The sequence below is a fragment of the Ascidiella aspersa genome, chromosome 2 (assembly GCF_963924565.1).
Source record: "Ascidiella aspersa chromosome 2, kaAscAspe10.2, whole genome shotgun sequence".
NCBI lineage: Eukaryota > Metazoa > Chordata > Ascidiacea > Phlebobranchia > Ascidiidae > Ascidiella > Ascidiella aspersa.
The window spans coordinates 11,220,163-11,240,919 of NC_139448.1; the positions used below are offsets into that span (position 1 = coordinate 11,220,163).

At 38.4% G+C, this 20,757-nt stretch overlaps 3 protein-coding genes across 3 annotated transcripts; 2 read left to right on the forward strand and 1 right to left on the reverse strand.

Annotated features, from left to right (window-relative positions):
- Positions 1 to 789: 789 nt before the first annotated feature.
- On the forward strand, positions 790 to 3,966 carry LOC146163634 (uncharacterized). The gene is made up of 2 exons (XM_083380553.1): positions 790 to 1,151; positions 1,392 to 3,966. The coding sequence occupies exons 1-2, from the start codon at positions 851 to 853 to the stop codon at positions 3,608 to 3,610; spliced, it is 2,520 nt and encodes an 839-aa protein (XP_083236679.1). The 5' UTR covers positions 790 to 850; the 3' UTR covers positions 3,611 to 3,966.
- A 482-nt stretch (positions 3,967 to 4,448) lies between these two features.
- LOC146163635 (5,6-dihydroxyindole-2-carboxylic acid oxidase-like) lies at positions 4,449 to 9,305 on the reverse strand. Its single transcript, XM_083380554.1, has 8 exons — positions 9,013 to 9,305; positions 8,308 to 8,520; positions 7,377 to 7,636; positions 6,799 to 6,960; positions 6,312 to 6,467; positions 5,700 to 5,868; positions 5,143 to 5,297; positions 4,449 to 4,636 (listed from the first exon to the last, which is right to left on the reverse strand). The coding sequence occupies exons 1-8, from the start codon at positions 9,303 to 9,305 to the stop codon at positions 4,449 to 4,451; spliced, it is 1,596 nt and encodes a 531-aa protein (XP_083236680.1).
- A 1,222-nt stretch (positions 9,306 to 10,527) lies between these two features.
- LOC146163636 (solute carrier family 2, facilitated glucose transporter member 8-like) lies at positions 10,528 to 16,814 on the forward strand. The gene is made up of 11 exons (XM_083382687.1): positions 10,528 to 10,598; positions 11,541 to 11,709; positions 12,311 to 12,427; positions 13,547 to 13,636; positions 13,873 to 13,972; positions 14,337 to 14,497; positions 14,863 to 15,051; positions 15,202 to 15,307; positions 15,741 to 15,914; positions 16,398 to 16,594; positions 16,674 to 16,814. Exons 1-11 carry the CDS (start codon positions 10,528 to 10,530, stop codon positions 16,812 to 16,814), a joined length of 1,515 nt encoding a protein of 504 aa, XP_083238813.1.
- Positions 16,815 to 20,757: the final 3,943 nt, after the last annotated feature.

Genomic DNA, 20,757 nt, shown 5'->3' on the forward strand with positions numbered 1-20,757 from the left:
AGGATTCCTAACCTGTGTTGCTACCGACGACCACTGGAGCTGTCTGGAGGAGTGCATGCTTATTAATATTATAGGAAGAATTTACAAACACTTTGACCTCGAGACATTTTTTAGAGGTACTGTAAAATTAATAATTGACTTGATTTAACTTGTTATATATCAGCCCAGGTTGGAAAGTTTGGCCTGCGCGGGGGATTTATCCAGCAGCACCTTCAGCCGCGGTCACAGCCGCGCATTTTAGAGAAAATGTGTTCAGCCGCGCAAACCTGACTCAAGCAAACGCGCAAAACTTCAGCCGCGCAAACTTCTGTATGGAACTAAATAACCTAAAAATAAGTAATACTACTAAAATATAAATACGGGCTTTAACAAACTTTACTATTTACGAGAAGTATATTAACGTAATAGAAACGTTAGTATGGCTCCTGTAATACTGACGTCACATTTATTCCCTCATCACTCGTGTATGACCGAAAATGTGTCACCTTAAACCAGGCCTGCACAACTAAAATGGTACAAGGGCCACAACAAGCACAAAAAAAATTGGCGGGCCGCATACTGAAGTTGCATCACATTTTTAAACGCTAGTCTATAAGACGTATATAATGTAATGCATCATATAGAACCCCCTGCAAAACACTAAAAACGCACAGTTCGGCGTTTTGGTCACGCATCAGTGGACAACGGTCACGTGTTTAGTGACGTCAAATTAGGCAATATCGAGTAATATTGCATATCAAAAGCTACACTATCAAAGTTTTTAAATATTTAGCTGCGCCCGCACACCAACCAAAAATTGCTCAGTGCTTCAAGTATTCTATGAACGCTGTAAACCTGTAAGTTTATTATAATGTCGCAACTTACAACGTTCGGTAGCCTGGTGGTTTATTTTCAGCCGCGCAAGTTCAAGTCGAAATTTTATTTTCAGCCGCGCATTTTTTCAGCTGCAAAACATCTCCCCCGCGCAATATCCAAAGTTTCCAATCTGGATATCAGCTATAAGTGCCTCATATTATGCAATAATGTTACCCTTTTAGTTAAAATAGCTGTACACTTGGCTGGAATGGCCTGCGATACATCACTAGACTTGCAAGACGACATTGATGAAAATCTTATCAAAGAAATCCTAAACAATTCTGACATAGTGAAAGGTTAGTAAATTTAGATAAAAATCTTTAAAACAATTAACGACCTAATAACCACAAGAAGGCAACTGTAGTGACGATTATTAACTATTATATTACCGTGTCTGGATAGTGTGGTGGAGACCCGTGCAAGGCTAATTAAAAAAAGACTGTTGTAAAAAACGCAAGTGCACTTGTCATACTTTCTACAGTGATACATAACCACATTTGCATTAATTGTCATTAAAACATAACTTTGTATTTTAGCATTGGGACATACTGAGGTCATTGAAAACAGAATATGTTCACTACCTAAAGCTACACCAAAGACGCATAGTCCACCACAGGACTTTTCCATAACCCAGGCTCTTGAAAGGGAGAATTCGGATAAGAAAAAGTTTGTTTATCCTCATCAGATTAATATAAATTTGAAACTTGTAAGCAATTGTCTTGAAAATCAAGAAACTGAAAGTAATGAAGCAAACACTGTTAAAGTAAAACCTGTTCCACACTGTTACATCAATCAAAAGTCTTCTGAAAAATGTGAAAATCATGTTGGTCCGTCAAAGGATATAACAGATATAGATCTCTCTTGTAACAGCAACCCAATTTCTCAACCTACTTCACCTATTTTGTCTTCGCGTCGGAATCGAAAAAAGAGAAAACATACCACGTCTTCATGTGGTGCTGGAGATGATGTTTCTGTCAAACATATAAGCACACTAACTGTAGGATGTCACAAAAATATCAATTTACCAAAACCTGTGCAAATAGTGTCAAATAAGGGTAATCTTCCAAATAGATGTTCATTTAATGCAAATTCTATCCCTCACAGTGATGCCAAAACCAACTTAACTCCTTTATGTACATCAACTAGTAGTTTTCTTGAGAATGCAACACCAACAAAAACCAAAGCACAGCAAAGGCATTTCCAAAGCAAAACAAGTTTTACGCCATCTGGCACCGAGTACAATCCATGGAAAAAGCAAGAAAGTCTGAGTAAAAGAAGAAGAACTTTCAGTGGTTCCTGTGTTAATGCTCAGACTGGAAACCTCCTGAAGTTGAAGCCTACGCCTGTCGTACTTAAAAATACAACAGAAGTAATGCAGACAAATTTCACTCCAGGGGCAACAAAGCAAACAGAAACTGTGAGTTTCTTAGGAGGGAAATCATGCCAGGGCTTTAAGACTGCAAGTAACAAAGATGTTAAAATATCCTCCGAGGCTTGGAATAAAGCTAAAGACTTGATGAAATGTCTCGATAAACCGCCAATGGCTTTGTCTCAAAGAGTGCCTAATACAAGTCCTATTAAAGTGTCTAAAGCTGCTTGGTTAAAGATTGAGTCACAAACACCTTGTAACATGAATGCCACTGCATCTAAAGGTAATTATGACACTGCATCTAAAGGTAATAATGCTACAACAGTAAAAAAATTAAAAATGGCTCTATGTCAAGGCTTTAAGACTGCTAATAATAAGGATTTGAAAATATCCAATAATGCATGGAATAAAGCCATACAATTTATGAACAATGTTGAAGGGCCCTCAATTGAACATCCTCAAAAGGTAGTTACGAGAAGTCCAATAACGATTTCAAAAGCCTCTTGGTCAAAGGCAGAAAGCACATTGCAGAGCAAGGATCAAACGCTTACAAACATTAAGCATTGCAATATACAAACAAAGAAACAGCCAATCGTGCAAAACACTTCTTGTGGATTTCCGGAAATTTCGAACAACTGTGGATTTAGCACTGCAAGTAAAAAAGCCATAACTGTTTCCAAACAAGCGTGGACCAAAGCAATGCAGTTCATGGAAAATGAATCATCTGCTCTGTCACCAAATTGTGGTAACCTTGAGGGTAACTTGAATCATATTAGTAGTGGTGGTTGCAAGCCAATCACTATACCCAAAGAAGCATGGAATAAGGCAAAACATGTTATGTCAAGTTCAAGTTGCATGGAGAATAAAATGGAGAAAACTGACAATATTACCGGTAAATCAGTTGCGAAAAACGTTGAAAAAATATGTAAACTAGAGAGAAAAGTGATTCAACCTGTTGGTACTCTAAAATCTGTAAAACCAAATAGTTTTACGACTCCAAAATCTTTGCAAAATTTGCCTGAAAACAGTTCGGATTCTGGATGCGGAATTCGAACTCCTTCTTCCACAGTAAGAACAACAGATGACTCTAACCTGCTTAGCCAAAAAGCTGTTTTAAGGAGTTTCCCGTCTGCGAAAAGACGCAACAGTGCCTACAAGCCACCAAGGAGTAAAAGGGATAAACTTCAAAACCATAGCAAAAAAACGGGGCCTGATATTGCACAAACAGTTGATTCTGAAAAGGAGAATGTTGTACCGTCTTCTCAAAAATCACCTGCTTGCAGGTCGATTGGTAAACGCCTGGGCATCAAAACGAACCCGGAAACTCAGATTATGATGTCTGACGAAAGTTTGCTTTTGGCGTTGGAGCTAATTGAAAACACATGACGTCACATTGGCACAGTGATTTATTTTATTCACTTAACCGCAGTGACACCCTGTTGTTGTTGTTGGGCGATTTTATAGTGTTTCTTACAGTACTATACGTATGAACGCGTGCTGATTACTCCTAGCGCTTTGTACTGATTTTGCAATTTAGCTTTTTCTTACCACTATTGTTCTATCCCACGCCACTTGCATGAATTGTTTTCGCGATTTTTCGTGTTTCACATTTTTTCAAATTTTATGCTGTTTGCCGTTGTTGCAATTTGCTTTTTGTTGCCACTTAAAGTTCTTCAGCTTCTCGAAGTTTTCTCTGTTACTGATACGGTAGAAGAGGACTGCGAAATGCTATTTGAAAGAGGCCGTAAAATGCGTACAAATACTCTACACTTCAGGAACAGGCGATCTCTTAAGTGAAAATTGTATTTTACAACACGAAAAACACAGTTTTACAAGACACAATCCACACTTAAATTACCTAACGGCTGAAAAGGCAAAAGTTATAACAGGGCAGAGGACACAACCGGAAAAATAGCGCAAAAACAAAACACTTTAAATTGCTAAAGTCGTATAAATAACAAATAAATACACAACAACAGCGGTGGCAAGAAATTATACCCTGTAATAGTTGAATTTAAGAAAAATCCGCAAACTCAATGTTTGGCTTTTTAATTATATTTCAATTTATGAACATTTTTCCAACTTACGATTTCACTGTGTAACAGTAATCGGCCTACAGTATTTTTATTTTACCGTTAAATTATATAAAACAAAATATCCAACATGGGAATAGTCACAAGTGTAAAGCTCTTCCTGCGCGAGAAAAATCGCCATTCTCGTTCGTCTATTCGGTGTACATCAATCCGGGGCTGTCTTCGTCAGACACCAGGTTCTGGTAAAGGCTCTGCTCCTTCTTTCGCTTTCTGTATCGCTTCATGCTGGTCACTGCCAGCGCCACGAGCACGTTAAGTACTACGAAGGCGATCACACCGACCGACGCCCACACAATTGACTCGGTGGTGGCGAGAGCGTCTGCGCTTGCTGTTGCTGGTGACTCTGTTTAAACGGAAGCGGTTATTTTGAAGCGCGACTTGCAATGCAACCACATCGCAGTAAAATGTAGAAATCACAACGACTGGGTTATTTTAGCAGTTCCCATATAAACGGTTCTAAACTTTTCAGCGGGGACTCGTAAATTCCCTTTGGCAGACACGTTTCCATTTACAAAACGCGATTAAAATAAACTACGCGAAACGTTAATTTACCTAATTATTACTCTACGCGATTAACAATATTATAGGACAAACGCTCATTAGTTTTTAAGAAAATGTCAACTTTTCGCTGGGCTCGCTTAAATTTTGTTTGGTAAACACTATACCCACTTTTCCATTGACAAAACGTGGATAAAATGTATTATGTGGATCTTTCATTTACCTACTTATAACCAGACCCGATCAAATTTATTTTAAGGACAAACGCTCATTATTTTTTTTTATAGAAAATGTTTATTTAGATAGAAGTAAAGAGGTAAGATTTACCTGGAAACGTCACCTCGTAGCTGTACCCAAGTTGCTCGCTCGGTACAAACATTTCACCGTTTTTAACCGGCGGAAAGAATGGAACCATGTTGTAGTTGAGGTTGTGGCCGACCGGGGCGTCTTGCTCCGGGTAGTCCGACAACGTTCCATTGTTCCTGGTAAAAAAAGTTCAACAACATAAATTTTACTGCCTGGTTAAACTGATGTGCCCATAAACGACGTAGCGCAAAACATTAAATTCCGACGCAACACTACTTTCTTTTTGCTTTGTCTCAATTTTGAGATTACTGTTTTAAAAACGAGATAACAGTTTTAATAATTTTACTGTCTGATTGAAACGAAGCATTGCCTTAAATAACGCATTAAATGACAGTACATTATAAAAAACAGGAATTACTTTTCCGTTGTAACATGTTTTCTAAGTGTGAATTAAGAGAGTAATTTAAAAGAGTTGATTGTTTTATATGCGTCATTTAATATGACCCTCGAATATAAACGTCCTAAACCCCCCCATCGTAAGTGCTGTGCCTTAAAGCAAGTCATTCTCAGAATCCTACCTCTTTAGCCACTCGTCGAAGATAGCATCAGTGAAGGAATGGAGCAGAACGAATATTGGGTCGTTGGTTGAGGCGTGGGTCGTTCCTCCGGTGCCGTTTAGGAAAAGATGGGCCAAGTTGTGCAGAGTTCGAACACCGACTTCAAATTCACCGTCCGGTTTTGAATAACCTAAAGACAGGGGAAAATAAACTGGCTATAAAACAGTGTTTCGCAACCTTTTTTGGCTTGCGACACCCTACAGAAATTAAAATATTGTATCAAGAAGCTTACCAATAGAGCAAAAATTAGAATCCTAACTAATTTGAAATGTGTTTCGGCACCCTTGAGCGTTAAAAATGGCACCCTATAGAGTGCCGCGGCACCCCGTTTGAGAACCACTGCGCTCTAGGGTGGACAATTGAGCATCAGGTATTTTATGTTTTTGAAGGCAATTTATGTTGTGAAAGTAAATCAGCCAAGAAAACGTAGGGTTGCATAAGCCTTGAAAGAGGCAAGTTTAAGTTATAGATATTTTGGTCGCTAACATACTTCGGATAAAATTAAGTTTGCACAATGCATTTAAGCTAAGCTAAAATTTTAGTTTCTTTTGCAATACTCGGGTAAACTCGTACCTTCCAACGCGTTCCTAAAACTTCCATTCGAGTTGGAAAAAAAGGGAAACGAGTCGTAGGTTTCCACTTGCACGCAGCTTGCCACGTCATCTGGCTCGGGAAGGTTCTGCACTGCTGGGCGTTCAACGTTGCCACCGGGATTGCGAACAATTGGGCCTGGAATGCCCACAATGATAACATTATTAATTAAAAAGGAAGGAGTAATAATAAGCAACAAATTAAACATAACTGTACAGCTTTCGGTGTACTAACTGTACAGGCTTACATAAATGTCGAGGACCTATATGCCAACGAACGGCGTTCATTGACGTACAATGTCAATCACCAAACATTCAATAGATACAGAAATGTTATTGATAAAGAAACATTCTGATCGTGAATTCCTTGCGTAACTTACAGGTAATTTTATTTTCGCTCTATATTTTTAACCAGGAAAATTGTTATTTTGCTAGAAAGGGATGTAAAATGTTAAATCCGAGTATATTACCCTCTGCCGTTCCGTTGCACAACTTCAGGTTCTCGTTGTACCAATCCATGCTGAGGCAAACCACTTCCCAATCGGCAAAACGCGAGTTGTTTCCTAACGACGTCGCATTGTCGGCACTTCGAGCGCCCATCAACTCGTCCGTGCAAATGTCACACTCTGAACCTGTCAATTAATTAGCGGGGAAATTAATGGGACTTATTTAATTAAGGTAAAAATTAGAGTGTCAATGGCATTACTTTTTAATCTATGGAAAATACCAGCTTGGATTTTAAACTGGGTTGTCACTTAATCGACATTAAGTTGCCAAAGAGTATTTGAAGTCGAAAAATATACAAGTGGTGCTTTAATTAATTTTACGCCGTATATAATAGGAACTACTAACATATCACCCATATCGATTGCTTAGTACTTCAGACTATTTTTAAAGCGTTTAATAAAAAAACAAATTTGCCATTTTTTTAACATTTTATTTTCTGCTGAAGATTCCTTACAAACCTAAGTGGTCCAACTTATAACAAAAATATACATGACAATTAACGCAGCCCTGCTACTTAATCACAAACGCATAGACCTCCTACCTCCGATGGCAAAGTCCCAGTATGGCAGTGACAGGGTCGGGTCCCCTGCTAGCACCTGCAAGTCGCGCTCGAGCCCAAGAAGATGCATTCTGTGCCAGGTGAGGAAGGCAGGGCCCTCGTGGGAGAAGTCGATGGCCGCGTAGGTCTGGCCTGGGATAAGCACAGTGTCGCGCACTGAGTAGTAGTGCTGCCAGGTAAAAAGGTCGTACACCGAGATGTTCACGAACTGGGGCTCAGTTCCGTTCTCGCCCAACAGGTTGCTGGGAAAATATTGCAATAACGAATAAAAAGGTATTTGTGCGGTGGATTTGATTGACCCTTTGCGTTGGAAACATTTCTATTAGTTGGGCCGTGGAAAAAAATCTGTTGAAACGTATATTTAGTGTCGAGAACTATGTGATTGCTTGCGCTGCTAGTCTGTGACAACTTTCAATTTTATTTTATCTATGACACAATAAAAGGTTTACTAAGACATGAAAAATAAGGATCATAACAAAAGCAGGAAATAAGGTTTGTTCAGACCTGGATTATTATACTTAAACGAAAGCATTGTTTAATTACCGCTAGGAGATCTCACGTTTCATTGCTAAATTTGAAAGTTTAGAGTTTGGACAATAAAGCATTTCGCCTTTAACGTCTATTTGGGCCGTTATTTTCACCATTAAACTTATTGATAGTTTAGATTTCCTTAAAAAAATCATTTTAAATCTAATAACGGAAGATAATATTATATCGATATGATCTTTACAGTATAAGATGATATCACGGACTAAGAATTCCAAAGGAATGCAGAAAGTCAGAAAAGATCTATTTATCTGACAAATTTGTAAAAAGTAAAAGTATAGATAGGTCTTGGTTCAATTAAACTATTTTCAGGGCTATTGGTTAACAACATAGTAAATGATTCAAGACGCCCTTCCGTGTTTCATACCTGTAAAATTCGGTGGCGACCACAAAGTCCGGATGCGGCGCGGTCTTGGACTCGTCGAGGACGCTCAGAAACCTTTCTTGCTCCTCCGTTGTCATGTTTACGATGTTCCTCCGGACGTTGACCGCCCGTCGCTCCTGGCAACCGTCTCCTTGCCAGCCAATCTGGCACCGGGAGCAGTCAAATCCGCCGAAGTTTCCGTTGCACTCGCATGCCCTTTAAAGTAGATAGAAAGTATACCCTACTAAGACAGGGGTGGGCAAATATTCTTTAGATGCCGTAGCACGAGAAACAGAAAATGGTTTGAAAGGCCGGGTCAAAGAGAGAAATCCAAACGGGAGGTAGCAATGAAGTCTTACTGACTTTTGTAAAACCCATCCCACGAAAGCGCGGTGGATGCCCTCAAAAAAGCTTTTATTAAAAATGAGAAGCATACCCAAAGGCTTGGCTAGAGTAGCACTCAAGTAAAATGATATAGGTCTAATCCATAAAGGCATTTTTTTATTACGAATAATAAATTGTTTCGTGCAGGCATTAAGTAAATTTAAATTATGCTCTAAAGTCTATAAAGTATATGTACCTTGGGGATTTTCGGTATGTTTAGTATAAATTAGGGAAAAGCTTTTGCTAGTTGTGCATATGTGCATATACAAAGTAAAAAAGCACATTTCAAAACCATTGTCCATTTAACTGTCTCTAGCTTCTTACCTAGTGAAGAACCTTTCCGGCCACCTTTCTCTGTCGTCGATCCCGGCCAACAGATATTGCACTCCGTGACGTAGGTCTTCGATTGTGACGTCAGCGCAGCGGCCTCTTCCCTCCAGCTCGCCGCACTGGGAGCCGTTCAGCAAGGGGCAGCACTCTTTCGAAACTATTGCGTCCACAGTGGCGCAAACCCTTGGAAACTGGCAACTTGCAAGGTGCAGTGCGGACACGAAAAACAGCAGTATAACCGTGGGAAGGCTTGGCTGCATATTAGCTGAATGAAGTGCAGTCTTCATTGTCTCGAACCTCTGCTGGTTGTTACGCTAGAAACTTAAAAGTGAACGATCGCTACAAGTCTACTACTATACTTGAAACTTTTACTACCGAGTTGATCTTGCTTGTTGTAAACAGTAGACGCCGATGAATGATGTGTCGTTGAAGTTGACAGCGATCCCTTATGTAGGTTTTCGACGTCGCGCCTTTTTCGATAAAGTTTTTAATAGGATCTTTGCTCCTTTGTTCTTTTGCATTCTAAGACGCTAATCCTTTGCGTTTCATGTCTATTCAAACGGACGTGGGATATTGACTTGACTTTAGGAAACGGCAGAAGCTATTAACGCAGTTGCTCACCGCTAAGATCTATGTTTTATAATCCGATCAACGTTTATTCGGATTTAAACGAGCAGCAACATCTCTTGCCAAGGCAAGAAAGCACATTCGCCGTATAGTTTGGATAAAAAACTGTAGAGATAGCCGACTCGAAAAAAAAACAATTGTTTTTTTATGAATTTCGAGTAGTTCGTCGATTTAGCTTTACGCTGTTTTAACCGTATAAGGTTTGTAATATTATTATGGAGTTTTTGTTTTGTGTGCTGTTCCAGTTTTTTAATGTAACTCAGAATTATACACCGTTTGTGACGGAAATATATAAACTACAACAGAAATATATACATTGTTTTATATGGTCTACTCCAAAACATTGCGAAGGGACAACTGTCATAAATTTGCGATTTAAATATGGAAAAAAATTATGACAAAAAAATTAGATTAAATATGGAAAATATATAGTGAAAACTTCATTGTCTAAAATGTACTTAAATAGTGTCTGAAGCCACAGCGAGAACTAAACGAAAATGGTTAAATGACTCGAGGCGAAGGTGCTTTTGTCACACATGCGTAATATTGAGTTGTGCATTAGTTGTGCGTTATGCTAATGAGTATATCAACATTAGCGCGCAAACGGTATTATATCGATGACATGCGGTCAATCGCTGCATGCCGACCGACAGTAGGCCAATATAGGATGTCGTCTCGCGCCTCAGTTATTACAGCTACGTCCGCTGCCAGCACCAACCGAACAGAAAGTAAGCCAAAGATTAATGGCCGAAATGATCTCTGCTGTGTCAGGCGTGAGTCTCACACCCTTCCGGTAAAGCTTAGGTGGAGGTCTTAAAAAGTTACATTTGCTGCTGATGTTCGCGAAAAGCTTGCTTACTGGGTTTGTTTTATGTTGCTGAAATGGCACCAAATGCCCCTCAAGATGTAGAAGAGTCGAAGTCATTGCTGTCGGGAGACGGTCGCAAAGAGAAGTTGTGAGTTTTTTTACATGTTTATCTGTTAAATAAACTTACATAGCTTTAAACATACGTTCAGCTTGAAGGGCGCACATGCTCGGCATTGTCTGTTTCAAAGAGCATAATACTGTGCCACCATATTAGTTTGATATTTGTTTGCAGTTCCGCGACTGACGCAAAGCTTAAACTCAAAGTTTGTTGCGTTGTGTTCCAGTCAGCATTACAGCGTTAAACGTTATTCAGCACATATGCTGTTGCGAATAAAATGGGTGGAAGTGTACATGGCTAATTCGTAATTTACACAGTCCCGCGCCAACGAGGAAACTGTTTGATCGATTGCTGTCCCAATTAAGTTAGCCTCAAACTATTTGAGATAAAATAAAAGCTTTGTCCATCCTATAGTTAAAAGTAGAATGCTTCATGCTCTATTTTGTTGGAGTATTTACAAATTTGAACGAATGCCACCCAAGCTATGTGCATATCACCCGCATAGTTTTATGACTTGGTATCCAATCGTCCGCACGCCCTTGGTCCAATCCAAATGTTAGGCCTGTGTGGGGTTGGTGCGTTTGCTCAAAATCTCTCTGAAAAATAACAAGAAAGAGGACATATGCTTATAAATAAAATAAGCGACAGGCAATAATCTTTGCAATACGGGAACTAAATGTAGAATATTTTAAACTCGAAGTCTTGCTGCTTGTGCTACACGAAGCCGCTGCTAAAACCACCAACCATTTTGTTACTAATATCGCCTAGAATTTGAGCAGACAATCAAGGGCCTTATCTAGCTAATGTAAAATTTGTTAGATCTAACATTAGGTAAAGAAAGGAAAATTATTAACAAGATAATACGATTGGACATGAAGTCACTTTGCAGGCGATTTCTACGCCAAAATGTTTTCCGAAATATCGTAAGCTCTACCGACACCTCGTTAACTGTGCACCTCTCTTTTACAGTGAAGAGAAGGGTAGTTTCGTCCTCTATGTATCGTGTTTCATCGTGCTGCTCGGGGCCGTTTCGGTGGGTGCCATGCTCGGTCTCACATCTCCAGTAATCCCTGGTATCCAGGCGATGGGTCCAACGTCGCCCCTCTACCTCACCACAATGCAAGCGTCGTGGTTTGGGGTAAGTACTCAGTTGGTCAATAAGCACGTACCGAGTAAAGGCTTATACAGTTTTTTTGCAAAAATAACTTCGGATAAAAGTTTTGTTTGTTTTTGGGATTTTTGCATGTTGACCTATCAAATTATAGGTTGTTTGGTATTGTTTCGTGGAGGGTATGCTAAAATGGCTCGTTTGTTTTGTTCTCAGTTGCCTTAATTTGTTGCGCTATTCCATTTGCTTTATTTTCTTGTGCTTTTGCTTTTCCATTTAAAACATTCACAGTTTCAAAGTTGCCATTTCTACGGAAGCCGTATAGGCCTAATAGCATAAACGTCTTTCGTGGTTTCCTGACTGCTTCGACTAGGGGAGCTTGCAAGCTAAGTTTAGCATGTCTTATGACCTTGTAAACGCCCTAGCACTGTGTACGGTTTTCTACTCTAAAATTTCGGCAACAGCGAGACTATTCGTTGCTTGTCTTTATATGATATTTTAGAACAACATTACCTGATAACATTTTAACTAAAGTATCACAAGAACTAAAGTTGTGATATTTTTAATTTTGCGATATTTTTGCTTACATTCATGTTGTCATCCTTATAATTGGCTGTTGCTCGCTACCCAGGCTTCGGTCACCGTTGGTGCTGTAGTTGGTGCTTACATCGCTGGTTTCATCATGCAAGCGATTGGAAGAAAATTTACGTCCGTCTTATCTGGAATCCCGTTTATAGTCGGCCTGATCGTAAGTATATTATCGAAGCAAAAGACAAGTAGTTTTCGGAAATTAGAGCGATTAAGTTTTAATAGAAACTTACTTTTGATAAAAAAAAACAATTGGTAAGGTGACTTTTGTTTAAAATCGTCGAGAAAACATATTGACGTAATTTTTTTTAGGTTAATGGCAGGTTGGTCGAGTTTAACACCCTTAAAGCCAACTCACTTTTACTCCTTATGTTCAAACTGCAGCTCGATATTCAGTTTAAGCAACATTAAACATTTACACGCCAACCAAACTATTCCCAGCGAAATGAACCTTTGTTTTTATTGAAAGTACCACTTTTCCTGGTTGCGGGGTAGGACTTACTGCGGTCGCTTTCCCACGCGTCAGACACGTGGTGAAGACCACCTCATGCCCGACCCACAGAGGCGCAACGCCCCCGACGATTGCTATAGTCAAAACATAACTGAAGAATTCGGTTTAACGAATTATAAACTTCCGTCCTGCGTCGTGTATAGGCCTACATTCTTAGAACAGGTGTATGTTACGAGAGAATGAACAACGAAAGCATAAACTGAGTTTGTTTAAGAAAATACAACTACTTTTTATAACTTTTTGTTTATGCAATTACGAATTATTATAACGTCGGAAAGATGTTCACCTGAGATAATAACAGGCCTCTTACGCAGACAAGGAATAATACATTTGTTTAGCTCGATTAAAATTTAATCAACACTACAAAATTCGTAAATGTCCTGTATCGATAACGTTAGTTCGTTTATTGCTTTTAAGCCCAACAAAACATTCCAACAGTTACAGTTATAGGCTATTCAAAAAAACAAAAAGCAGTAAATTGTCTTTTTTTTACCCGTTGATCAATTCAATTCTTACATTTTTCTCCAAAAAACCATATATGTATTTTAATTAAAGTTCGTAAAATAAAAAAGGTCGAAGTCCAAATAAACCGAAGCAAAAGTAAACATTCCATTATGATTAATGGTATCTCCAGTTTAGGAAAAACTCTTCCTCCAAAATAAAAAACAAACATGTTTCGATGAAATTTTATCAATGTTACTTTTACTACTTAACAATATCAAGTTTCAAAGTTGCGTTTTGTTTATTTTGTTGTAAAATATATTTCAGATTATTTCTTATGCCTCTCAATTGTGGATGCTGTTCTTCGGAAGGGTATTGACCGGATTCGGGGTCGGCATTATTTCCCTCATCGTCCCGGTAAAGTTTTTTTTTTATCATGTAGTAAATTGCAATCACAGCACGATATGTGCGTAACACAGTTAAAATGTTTGCAACAAAAATACGGCTTGAGACCAATCCATTAAGGGTTAATTAAATTTAGGCTCGGTGTGAGGTTGAAGTTTGATTACGTATAGTATGACAATGGCGTTGTTCAGAAACAGCAGACGTTAAACCGACCAACATTTACATTTAAACGTATACGTGTTGAATAGACGTACATCGGCGAAGTATCGACTGCCAAGATGCGTGGAATGCTGGGATCCTGCAATCAGCTCTGCATCGTTTCCGGAATCCTGTTTGTTTACGGCGTTGGTAAATAGCAGCCTAAAACTGTTTACATATGTTATATATCGAACGACCGGCATAAACGCGACGGCCAGCACCTGGACCCTAAATGTTATTTTTACTTTACTCCTAAAGCATTGATATTTGTTTTTGTACATTTATTTGTCAAGCGCCCCAACAGTTCGTGACATAACTTAGGCTAAAAATAAAAAGTATGTAAAAAAAGTACGAATTACTCTTAACTTGCCCTATAGTTTTACAACTAAAACTGTAAGCGCTGACTTACGCTGTCATGCGCAACCTTCCGTATATATAGTCACAATAGCGCCTTGTTATATTGGAAAAGAAAGAAACACCAAAACTTCTTTATCACTTCGGCAATTTTGTATAGGTTCCGTGCTTCCTTGGAGGTCGATTGCGCTCGCCGCCATTGCTCCTCCTGCTCTTCTCAGTCTCCTCTCCCTCTTCATCCCAGAAACTCCAACCTACCTCCTCCAGAAGGACAAACCGGAGGCTGCAAAGCAATCGCTCACCAAACTACGAGCTGAAGATGTGAGTTGTTAACATAGGCGACTCCTTTAATCGGCAATTTATTTGTCTTTAACCGGATACGTAACTCCACCAAACACACGCACGATGTCCACCCTTTTAGGTGTGAAACAAACGTCCTTCGTCACAAATTAAAAATTCATCAAAAGGTGGCACACACTAATTTGACAACGATTTGTATAATTGGTAAAAACATCAACATTATTGCCCAGTGATGATAATGACGATTAACGTCAGGTCTATTTAGGTTAATTTAGGACTTTTTGTCTGATCGATTAGTCGAGCATCTTTTTAGAACTGGAAAACGTGCTTGGTAATGTCACGAATAGGTAACATATTACCTTACACGTGTCATATACTGTTATTAGTCAGACGTTGAACTGGAGTTCACCATCTTGGAGGAAGGTCTGAAGAACCAGGAGGAGCAAGCAAGTTGGCTGGAGATCATCAAGGACAGCTCCCTGAGGACCCCGACTCTCGTTTCTTTGGGGGCGATGTACTTTCAGCAGATGAGCGGCATCAACTGCGTCATGTTCTACGCAAAGTCCATCTTTATGGTAAGCCGTTAGGAGGGTATACTTATATTAAACTAAAGTTCTATTCCTCGATTGGTTTTGTTTGTCAACTAACGAATGAAAAAGTAATTTTGAAAACATCTTGTGCGATCCGTTTGTCGTGAACAACAAAACATGTGCACTCACTTTCAGACCGCCGGATTCAGCAACCCAGCACAGTTAACGGTGGCAGTACTTGCCATCGCGTCGACACAAGTTTTCTTTACAGCAATTTCGTGTGTCATCGTTGACAAGACAGGTAAACGTTTTGGGGGTCGGTGCCGATGCGGCAGCTGTTTTAACACCAGATTGTTCTCATGTTTTGGGTTTAGGGGTGGATATTTGGTGGGATTAAAAATATTGAATTAGGATTGAAATTATTAGGGAGATGGTAATTAAGTCAGGGGTGGGGTTTGGGATTAAGTAGAAGGTTGTATATATAGGCGTTATTCTGGCTATTTAGGTCTTATTACGCCTATTAGATACCGATATTAGTCTTATTTCGGTCTTATTCGTTACTGTGTTTTATTTAATTTGCACCAACGGTACATTTTGTTATGAGATATTATTACCAAACCCCCGCTGTGGACACTAATAATTGAAATATGTTTAAAGTTGAGATCGCGATTGCATTTTATATTTATAGTTAAAGAATACAGTTAACAAGATTAATCGATTGCGATTTTTTTCAGGACGCAAACCTCTCCTTCTTATCGGAGCAGTGCTCATGACCCTCAGTTTAACGGCTTTCGGCGTGTACTTTGAGATCAGGGCGGAGAGCCAGCATGCTGTTAGTCACGTGATGAACACGACGCTGGCAAACGTCACAAACAACGTCACTTCAGCAGTCGCCACCGCTAGTGGCAGTAAGTAGAAACAAATTGGTTTAAGGTTTGAATAAATCAGTTAAAATGACATGTATTCTATGGGAAACAGGACAATAATGCACACAGGCAAATGTTTTTGTTTTGTTTGATTTTATTACTATTTCCTCTAATGGTGGACCAAATTGATAGTAAGTAAAAAAAATAAGAAAAGTAGAAAAGTGGTTATTTCTACCCATTTAAAAGGGATAGGTTCTTCCCATTTTCCAAAAGTTGTCAGGAAATATCGGACTTAATGAGTAATGTTCTGAGCCCAGTCCGTTTTGGCACTCCACAGGGGCCACCATGGATGTATGGCCCCAGTTAATCTTGTTTGTGGCGTAGGTGTAGAGATCCCCCAGACCCCCCAAAAAAGTTTTCCTAAAAAAATGGGTTTGGATCACTCGCAAGTCGCAATCAAGATTACTGACTCTTGTTGTAGTAGGCTACACGAATGCCTTACACCCATTCGCCTTGTTTTTGCAGGTAACCCATTGTCCTATCTCGCGCTTGTCAGCCTGGTGGTCTTCATAGCAGGCTATTCTATTGGCGTCGGGCCCATTGCCTGGCTTCTTGTTGGTGAAATTATTCCGGCCAGAGCGAAGGAGAGATCTGCTGGATTGTCAACTGGTTTCAACTATTTTCTTGTGTTTATTCTTACTTTGGAATTCAGCAGTATGCTTGTAAGTAGGCCTATACCAAACCAGTAACACTTGTTCGTCATTTGTGGCATTTATGCATAACATTTTTGTCTAATTTTAGGTCGCATTTACTTCACAAGGAACTTTCTGGATATTTGCAACTAACTGCGCTCTGTCAATCCTCTTCACAGTTTTTATTATGCCCGAAACGAAAGGAAAGTCCTTGGAAGAGATAGAAGAGATATTCCGAAAAAAGAAATGAGCGTTACCTTTTTTAAACAAAAAACATAGAAATATAAATGACAGCTGTTTCTGGGTACTGAGCTAGTAAAGAAATTCGGGATTCTTTTAAATGAGTTGCGTAAAACTTCAACCCCTTTGCAATGAAATTGTTCAACATATTTCCTTCATAATCGAACAACGATTCCCAATAAAGTGTCTACCGTTTTAATATCGGTTAATAGGTTCAATTTTTATTCAGTATTTTTGACGCCATAAAAACTGTTGTTTGTATGTTTGTTTAATTACATTAGTTTTATATGTTAAAAGCAGGCGCTGATGGTTCTTCACGTTTTGCTTTCGTTATCTGTTTCGTTAGCAATCATATCCAGATTTATGCAGTTCATTATTACGCATCGTAGCACAAATAATGAAGCAAAATATATTCCTAGGTTTTTTATAAGAGCGTGTGTTTTTCAGTTGTTTATTGTCAGGTTTTAAGATCCTTTATCACAATTTTTCAATTATCATCTTAGTCATAAAATAGGGAAAGCACCTAACAATATTGGCGTGAGCTTTAAAATTGCAATCGTGGAAAAAAGCATCTACAGTGCTGCAAATGGTAGCAAAATAAGTGTTTTTTCGGCAATGAAGGCGATAAGTCTGATGGCAACTATGTACATATATGTAGGCTTGATAACATATAGCTTATATTCCCGATACCTGTGATACATCTAAAGTACAAGGGTGAGAAGAAACGTTTCATTATACCTTGCTCGATAAAAAATAAGGCACTGGTCTAAAATCCGGCGCTCTTTCACTATTGTACGTGAAAAGTTATGCAAAAAAAAAAAAAATAATACCGTATACCACAACGCATATTGTTTGGGTTAGGGTGCGGGTTAGCGTTTGGGTGAGGGTGGGTCAAGTAATATTATGTTTATTATTAATAATAACTTGACCCACCCTCAACCAAACGCTAACCCGCACCCTAACCCAAACAATATGTGTTGTGGTATGCGGCATTTGAAGAAAAATTTTTTTTTATTAATTTTTACGTACAATAGTGAAAGAGCGCCTAAAATCCTACCACTTTTTTGTCCGTTGGTTTATACTGCTAAAATTGTTTCGGTTAGGGTGGCTCAAGTAATATTATTATATTTATTTTCTCACATTGATTCTGTCTTGCATTTTCATTTTTTTTTGACAGCTGATTTAGTTACTATAAAATAGTGGTAGGATTCTACACCAGTGTCAAGAATAATAGCTATAGCTGTGTGGAGAAGAAACCTACTTGTTTGAGCATTTTAATCACTTTGGCCTACTTGGTTAAATTGAAATCTATTTCTAAAATTTTACTCATTTTCAAAGTTTACTCAAAATTTTACTCATTTTAAATTACAAAACTTATAAAGCTTTAGCCTTAACCTGAACACAAATGTTGAGGTCCAACTTATATGTTGTAAATGTTCTAATGTGTTTTGAGGGACGAAAATGATCTATCAAATTTCCTCAATAGTTTCAAAAACTAAAGCCAGCCTACTTCGATAATTAAAGCAGACAATTAGCAGATTGTCTTGGTAAGCGGGTAGTTGCTGTCTCTTCAAACTTCTTAGAGGTCACCGATACCCAACCATAAAAATATGTGATGTTGTTATTTGTTATTTCACTGTTGGATTACTAAGTCAAACAATTAAGTGCAACGTTAATTTGAAACAATGTGTCCCATATGATTAAATAAATAAAATTCCATGTAAATACCTGTGTACGAGCAATCAGCATAAATGAATTTATGACACTTCATAACTTGTTTTCATCATTTTAATTAAAAATCATCTGCCTGGTTTTTAGGGTTAAACACAAAACCTGCTAATTATTCTTTTTTTACCTGCTTATTATTCTTCTGCTTATTATTTCTTCTTTTTTTCTGATATTTTAATTTAGAAGCCACCCTGACAGCACTAAATTGAAAAACATCATATTCGTTAAACAAGTACAATAGTTAACTTTAATTTTTTATTAGTTTTACAAATTGCAAATTATCTTAAATAAAATATAATTTAAATATCAATTATTCTAAAATAGGTATAGTTTGTTTATATCTGAAATATTATGTGTTGTAAAATGTATATTTTTTTACTTATGAATTTTAAGCATTCTAATTTTATATATTTTCATTTTTACTGGACAACAATAAATAAAGTTCATGTATTTTAACATGCCTTAAGTAATTTTTAAATTTGAATTTAATATTCATATTAGGTGTGACATGTGGTACTGACACTTTTTCATAGAGTGTTGTTTATGTTGTATTAGCATGTTTTTAGCTAAGCTCAACTGTAACATTAATAGGCCAGAAAGCAAAAATAAAAAATAATTTGTTCCCTGAATTTTTTTTTACCACAACACGGCAATACAGGCTTCAGGTTTCTGTGGCTTAGCAGTGAACCGCGTCTAAGTACACAAACCTAAACCAACAGGGGGATCGCTTTGAGCTCGACTGACTTTTAAAGTTCTGTCCATAGAGACTGGCTAGAGAAAGAGCAGTATACAGGTGGACAGGCTTAGCTTTTTTGTTAACGTTTTAACTTAAATCCTGTTACAGTTTTTCAGCTTTTTCAATAGGAAATTAGGCAGCCTGAATTAAAAATCAGATATAAAATCTGTCAAACCTGGTACATGTGCCAATTAGATAATCATATTTTTGCTTGTAATGTAATTAACTTTGCTTAAATATATAGTTAAATCAATAGCAAGCACAAAAAAGTTCATAGTTCAACTTTAAACCAGGTGGGTCAAATAATGCGCCTAACATATAATTTTGCTGCACTTTTTTGGATACAAAGGTCGCTGGCCTGTGTGCAGCCTGAGTCATACAGGGCTTTGATGCTGTTGACTTAGATTCGTTTGTTTGTGGAGAGGTTTACCGCTTAACAGGCTGCGCTATACCGTCGACGAATTCCGGTTCAATTGATTCTTAAAATGCCGCACGAGTCAGTTAATAAAGAAAACATTTTTTTGCGTCAATGACAACGCGCAGTTTCATTTCTTGTTGAATTAAGGTTTTTAGTCGTCAAACAAGTCGCGAAATGTTAATCATTTTTATCTAAAATAAAACGCAGACACAAATTTTAACGGCTCTAATTTGCAAGGGATTTTCCCTGATAAACCCAGGCATATATACAAATATCATCCACTTCATTATCGTCGAACACCTCCCGAAAACGTGTCCGGAATTTTGGGCACTAGCCCAATTACGTCGATAAAGCTTCGTTTTTCGAATCAGGCGGTTTTTGATTTCCATGTGAAGCAGCCTGCCTCTTTCAGCACCAGTCTTGCAGAAAATCGCGCCCAGTTTCCACAAAGGCCCGTTCGCACCGTTCACCAAAAGAGGCAGGGTTTCAGGGGGGCATGTTACCCCCTTCAGGGCCTTCAATTAAGCCGTACGTAAACGAGGTGCACTCTTGAAAAAAATTGCGCCTCGTAACCCTGACATTTCGCCAAGTCGCTACTCATCCACAAAATGTCGCATTCATCCTCGATTGAGCAACTGTAGCCGTGCGTTGCAGGTCGGGCTACGTGCAGGCTTTGTGGTGCACTGGGCCGACGTGTATCGTTCGATTAACGTCAAACAAGTTTAGCTTTTGCCGCAGCCGAGCTTTTGCTGTGCTCCGGCGAGGGGTGAAGTTTTTATCTCTGCGTTGAATCGTTTGCTCCTCTTTTTTGAGACAAACCAGAAGTTCAAGTGCTCCATTTGTTGTAGCCTTTTTGAATCCTTTAAAGAGACAACAGCCAGTCGAGATAATTTTTTAGATTTTTCGTCAAAATTCGCCGAAAAGTTTTGGCTTTTGTTTGTGTTAAACGTTATAAACGGAAAACTATAGGTTCGTTTATTATCCATTTTATTCGGGTAGGAAAAGTTTTTTTTGTGATATGTGCTGCTTGTGAAGTTTTTGTGATATGTGCTGCTTGTGAAGTTTTTTGTG